The sequence below is a fragment of the Serinus canaria genome, chromosome Z (assembly GCF_022539315.1).
Source record: "Serinus canaria isolate serCan28SL12 chromosome Z, serCan2020, whole genome shotgun sequence".
Lineage (NCBI taxonomy): Eukaryota > Metazoa > Chordata > Aves > Passeriformes > Fringillidae > Serinus > Serinus canaria.
Window position 1 is genome coordinate 10925535 of NC_066343.1, and position 5332 is coordinate 10930866.

Here is a 5332-nt window from a genome sequence, read left to right on the forward strand (position 1 = left end):
ATGGGGTTGGTATATCCTTGATACAAGAAGAAGAGTCAAATGGACTCAGCAAGTTTATCAGTGAGCTTGGAAAGGTGAGGAAAAAAGACAGTTCATGGGTGGGACAGAAAACCACAGCCAGACGCGTGAAAAGTTCGATGATCCAATCAGCACCCTATCTTAGACACGTGAACAGCTAGGCCTGGGCAATCCTGTATTAGCTAGAGACGCATGGACAGTAGAGAGTTATTTAAATACAATCTTTTGAGGGATAATAAATTTGGCTTCACTGGATCATATTGGTTGTCGTGTGATGTCCCTGAACCTCTGCATCCCACACCAATCCCCCCACAGGTTTCCAACAACACTGATGCTGTTAGTTCCAGAGCGCCCAGGATCCGTCTTGCAAGTCAGCTCCAGCAGGAGCAAGGCAGCTGCCAGGGGGCTGCTTATGGCCTCTGACACCCAATTGCTCAGGGCTTCCCGGTGCCCTGTCCCCTCAGGGTCTCCCCCAGCCCGGCCAAGCTGCCCGGCAGCAGCACCACAGCCCCACAGCAGCTCCAGAGGAGCCCTAGCCAGAGGCACCTCGGAGCCCTCAGCAATCCAGCCAGCAGCACATGGGCAGGAGGACACGGATGGCGCTTCCTGCCTGGCAAAAGGCTCATGGCCATCTCCAGGCACCGCTCTCGCAGGGATCCCCGCAGCTCCGGCCCCTGCCCAGCCGCTCTGTCAGCAGCACAAAGGCTTCAATGGAACCACCAAAGGGCAAGGGCCTTCTGGCCCTTTTCCCTGCTACACTGCACGTCTGGGCAGCTTGCTGAGACCAGGCACCCTTTTCCCCCTCTTCCCCTATGCCCTGCAGACCCTGGGCAGCAAAAGAAAACTCCTGTGAGTCTGTATTATAACACATTCTATATTCATATACTAAAGAAAAAACAAAAAGAAAAAAAGAACAATTTTAAAGAAATAGGAAATTCCTGCTGGCTCAGGTGGCTCCAGCAGACAGAGCCTCTGGGCTCAGCTCTCTGCAGAGCTCCAGCAGTGCAGCCAGCCGAGCCCTGACAGACGAGGCCGTGTCCTCCATGCCCTGTGGAATTGATCTTGCAGCCTCTGGAAGAGGGTATATCGCTCACTCTGCAGGGCCTGGAGGACACACAAAGTTTGGTATGCCATGTCTGACATGACACTGCTGATGTCCTCCGTCAGGTGTTCAAGGGCTGAAAGAGGGGAACAGAGCCATGGTCAGATCCCATATCTGTGGGGACGTGAGGAGAACCCCCTGCCAGGGCCATCCCAGCTGGCTCTAGGCATGGCCAAGAGGGAGCAGGGACAAACGGGACCAGCCCGAAGCTGCTGGCCACGAATCCCCCACATGGCCCTGAGATCTCTGTGTGCTCTGCCCATGCTGCCCCTTGTCCACACAGGGAGCAGAGCCCTCTGCAGCCAGGGCAGGGTTTGCAGCTGCCCCCACCAGCCCCCACTGCCAGCCCGCTGCCATCACTCACCACTGCAGATCAGCTGGAGCTCTTCCTTCTTCCCCCTCAGGTGCTGCCCGGCCATCCCTGTGAACACAGAGCCTGTCACGGCCCCAGCGGCACAGCTCACTGCCTGCGGCGCTGCCGGCGCTGTGGCCACAAGGCCTGCTGGCCCGGCAGGGCTCAGCCCGGGCCCTGGCCGCACGCTGCCGCCCAAGGGCTCGGCTGCCAGAGGGCGGCAGCAGCGCCGAGCCCAGCCGGGGCTCCACGGCGCCGGGCCCGGCCAGCACTGCCGGGGCAGCAGGCGGGGCTGGGGCCGAGCTGCGGCGGGCCGGGGAGGGAGCCCGGGCTCGTGGCTCACCCATGAACCTGATGGCCGCCTCTCGCAGGGGCTCCTGTGGGCTCTGCAGGTAGCGCAGGGCCCGGCGCAGGTGCTCGGCCGCTCTACTCCTGTCCTCTGCCAGCTGGAGAGAGCGGCGGGAGGGAAGGAAGGGTTGGCGCGGGCTCAGCCCCTCGGCCGGGCGCTGCCTGCGCCCAGCCCCAGCCTCCCCTGCCCGCACAGCCCTGAGGTGCGGCCAGCAGCCGCTGGTGCCGGGCTCCCGATGGTAGGGGCAGAGAGCCGGCTGCTGCCCAGGGAGCCGCGGTGCCGGCTCTGGCCCACAGGATCCTGGAGAAGAGCCCGAGCCGCCTCTGGGAGCAGCGGCAGGCAGGGGCACAGCTGCCCAGCCCCACACTCTGAGCACCGCCCTCGGGGCCTTCTCCAGGCTGAGGCTGGGGATTCTTGGCAGTCCTTACCAGGCTCTCGCCGAACCTCCATGTCTGATCCACCTGTAGCACTTGATCGAGATCCCTCCTCTTCAGGAATCTGGCTGAAGAATGTAGCATTTCCCGGGAGGCCTGGGGAGCAGCAGAGATGTGGAGATGGCCCCACAGGCCAGGGCACAGGAGCATCTCAGTGCCACAGCCTGGAGGAGGCTGCAGCCCGCAAAGTGCCAGGGCAGGAGGCAGCCCAGCCCCCTCCCAGGGGGACAGCAGCCAGCCACAAGTCCTCACCTCAGCTACAAGCTGATTCTCATCATGGCAGTGGAAGTAGAGTGGGAGCAGGCTCTGGCACACGTGGGACTTCAGGGCCTTTCTTCCCTCTTGCATTAACAAGTCCAGCATCTCTTGAAAGACACACATGGAGCTCAGCTGCACCTGGCTATCATCCTGTATGAAAGTAAGGACAAAAGACCTCAGCATCAGCTTCAGGCCCCCCAGGGCACAGGGCTGCATCTCCACAGGGCAGTGGAGTGTCCGGGCAGCAGCCAGTGGCCGTGGCTGTGGGCACAGAGCCTTACGCAGTCAAAAAGTGGCAGGAGCGCCTCGGCCAGCTGCAGGGCGATGGGGGTGGGTATTGGGGCACCATTATCCAGGAGCAAATATCGGAGTAGAAGAATGGTCATCCTGACCATGTCACTGTCATTTTCCTCCAGGAGCTCCACAAGACTTTCCGTCAGGCTCCCCATTTTTTCAGCCTGCGTGGAACACAAGTTTGTGAAACACCACACTGCTGCTGCATGGCCCAGAGGCCAAAGGCCTGTCCCGAAGCACTCGTACAGTTGAAGGAGGAAGCAGGAGAGCTGGGAGCAGCTGTCCCAGCGCCCAAAGCCCAGGCAAGGCCAAGCGACTGCGTTGTCCAGCCCCACGCTGCCTGCACGGCTTCAGCCACTGTCCCCTCCTCACCATCAAGGGATTCTTGCCCAGCACTACGAGGCCTCTGAGGGCCAAGTAACACCTCGCCCTGTGCTCGCTCTGCAGGTTCTGTGACATGATCTCCAGAACACTGTCACTGCATTCCTTCAAGTCCAGGCACTCGAGGACCTGAAAGGCACAGGGCAGTGACAGGGGACCCGGCCATCTGGAGCCCAGAACCGCACAGGGCTGGACCCAGGCAGCAGCACAGGGCACAGGCACCGTCCTGGCAGCTGTGGCTACGAGAGGGAAGAGAGCTGGGAGGCAGCTCAGCAAGGCAGTGCTGGCCTTGAGGCTCACCTCCACAAGGAATGCCAGGGCAGGGAAATCCCAGTATGGCATTTCTTTGCTGAGCATGCTGAGCAGGTAGAATGCAATCTCGGAAGAAAAGTGTATGTCTGATTGGCAAATTTCTCTGACAAGAGGAAAAAGGAAACAAGACCCTGAGCCAGTGGGCAAACCTCTCCCAGGAGTGACTCACAGAGTTCTCATCTTTCCCCACCAGCCTTCCAGCAAGGGGACCTGGGCCATGTGGGAGTTGGTTGCTCATAAGCACCCTCCTCTCCCAGCCTTTTCCAGTCTGCTTGGCCGTCCCTCAGTGACAGGGCCCTGTAGCCCACGACCACGGGGACTGTGTGGGGCACAGGGCACAAATGTCAGAGGCAGTGGGGAGAAGGGGTCTCACTTGCCCAGCAGAGCCACGGCACAAATGTCAGAGGCAGTGGGGAGAAGGGGTCTCACTTGCCCAGCAGAGCCACGGCACAAATGTCAGAGGCAGTGGGGAGAAGGGGTCTCACTTGCCCAGCAGAGCCACGGCAAAGTGGTGGGCATCAACAGAGAGCAGCATGTCCCAGCCACGCCTGCGTTCCATTGCCACCACCACATCCTCACGCCGCAGAAGGCAGAGCAGGGACTTCAGGGTCTGCACTGCAAACCTGTGTGCAGAGCAAAGCCCAGGTCACACTGGCAGCACTGGCTCCTTCCCAGGCCACGTGCCAGGGACACAGGATGGAGCACCTGTTTGGGCTGGTGGCAAGGCCGTGCTCTTCCTGGCATTGCTTCCAGAAGGTATCGACCTCCTCTGGCATATCCAGAGTGCTGAAGAACACTTGGAAGAGCAGATGCACAAAGAGGCGGGGGAAATACACCTTCAATATCCGTGGGATACAGGGCACCTGGAGGATCTTCCACATCACCACGGTTGCCTGCAAAGGACAAAGCCCCCCTGAGACAGCGCTCAGTGCCGAGGTGTCCGTGTGGGAGGGCCTGAGCTTGGCAGAGAGAGCCCCAGAGAGACGCAGGGGGAGCACTGGGCCTGGTGGGCCTGAAGCTGCCCGTGGGCCAGGTTTCAGGCCAGGATTTGAGGCAGGGAGATGCAGTGGGGGAAGGAGAAAGCAGAGCTGCTAGAGAGGCAGCCTTGGGCCCATCAAAGGCCAGTTGCAGAAACTCACAGCCAGGGCAAAGACACCCGAATCGTCCCCATCGGAGGTGCACGTGCTGTGCTCTGGCCAGCTCCCCAGCACATCCAGGAGTGTCAGCTGCACCAGCTCCACAGTCCTGGACGAGCACATGATGGTCTTCCACATGGCCATGGCAGCTCCGTGGGGTTAGAGCTCTGTCTCAGGTAGTCTCAGACACAGCACTGCAGGGAGCTGTGCTGGCTGCCAGTTCTGCCTCTGCCCACTGCCCTTCGCCAGCAGCACCCAGGCAGCCCAGCCCATTGGGGACAGACCCCTGAGGGGCAGGGAGGGAGCATGGCAGCAGGCTCAGGGGCTGACATGCCAGGGCTGGCAAAGGGAGCAGCCAGAGGGCCCTGGAACCCTCTGTTGGTCAGACACGTGGGACAGGTTGTACAGGGTGATGGGCTGGGGAGCCCTGAGCCCTCTGGGCAGGTGGGCCCCATACCTGTCACAGGACGGGGACAGACGCATGAGCGTCACCACTGCGTCATCTGGCTGTGCTTCTGTGAGATCCAGCAGGGGCTTGTCCAGCCTGTGCTCATCAGAATCATTGGCCATGATGAGCCACTGGTGGATGTACCTCACCATGGTGGGCTCCTGGAGAAGGCAAAGGGAGACTTGGAAAGCTGCCAGAGGGAGCAATATTCTCAGCTTCCCCAGGGAAGTGCTTCCCTTCCCACCACA

General features: G+C 60.7%; 2 protein-coding genes across 2 annotated transcripts; both read right to left on the reverse strand.

Annotated features, from left to right (window-relative positions):
• Nucleotides 1-273: 273 nt before the first annotated feature.
• Nucleotides 274-3331, reverse strand: LOC108963754 (uncharacterized). Its single transcript, XM_050986953.1, has 8 exons — nt 3180-3331; nt 2795-2971; nt 2508-2663; nt 2250-2351; nt 1816-1918; nt 1485-1541; nt 1066-1196; nt 274-705 (listed from the first exon to the last, which is right to left on the reverse strand). Exons 1-8 carry the CDS (start codon nt 3264-3266, stop codon nt 274-276), a joined length of 1245 nt encoding a protein of 414 aa, XP_050842910.1. The 5' UTR covers nt 3267-3331.
• A 123-nt stretch (nt 3332-3454) lies between these two features.
• Nucleotides 3455-4935, reverse strand: LOC127061079 (maestro heat-like repeat-containing protein family member 7). The gene is made up of 3 exons (XM_050987307.1): nt 4640-4935; nt 4206-4393; nt 3455-4123 (listed from the first exon to the last, which is right to left on the reverse strand). Exons 1-3 carry the CDS (start codon nt 4778-4780, stop codon nt 3982-3984), a joined length of 471 nt encoding a protein of 156 aa, XP_050843264.1. The 5' UTR covers nt 4781-4935; the 3' UTR covers nt 3455-3981.
• Between the last annotated feature and the right edge of the window lie 397 nt (nt 4936-5332).

What these genes read in the sequence shown, in the direction of transcription:
- LOC108963754 (XM_050986953.1), bottom strand. Translation starts at nt 3,266, where the DNA reads ATGTCACAGAACCTGCAGAGCGAGCACAGGGCGAGGTGTTACTTGGCC. An exon ending in TCCTGCCACTTTTTGACTGC is followed by an intron (nt 2,664 to 2,794) that starts GTAAGGCTCTGT and finishes ACTTTCATACAG; the next exon opens with GATGATAGCCAGGTGCAGCT. An exon ending in GGAGGTTCGGCGAGAGCCTG is followed by an intron (nt 1,919 to 2,249) that starts GTAAGGACTGCC and finishes CGCTCTCTCCAG; the next exon opens with CTGGCAGAGGACAGGAGTAG.
- LOC127061079 (XM_050987307.1), bottom strand. Translation starts at nt 4,780, where the DNA reads ATGGCCATGTGGAAGACCATCATGTGCTCGTCCAGGACTGTGGAGCTG. An exon ending in CGGGTGTCTTTGCCCTGGCT is followed by an intron (nt 4,394 to 4,639) that starts GTGAGTTTCTGC and finishes TGTCCTTTGCAG; the next exon opens with GCAACCGTGGTGATGTGGAA. An exon ending in CTTGCCACCAGCCCAAACAG is followed by an intron (nt 4,124 to 4,205) that starts GTGCTCCATCCT and finishes CTCTGCACACAG; the next exon opens with GTTTGCAGTGCAGACCCTGA.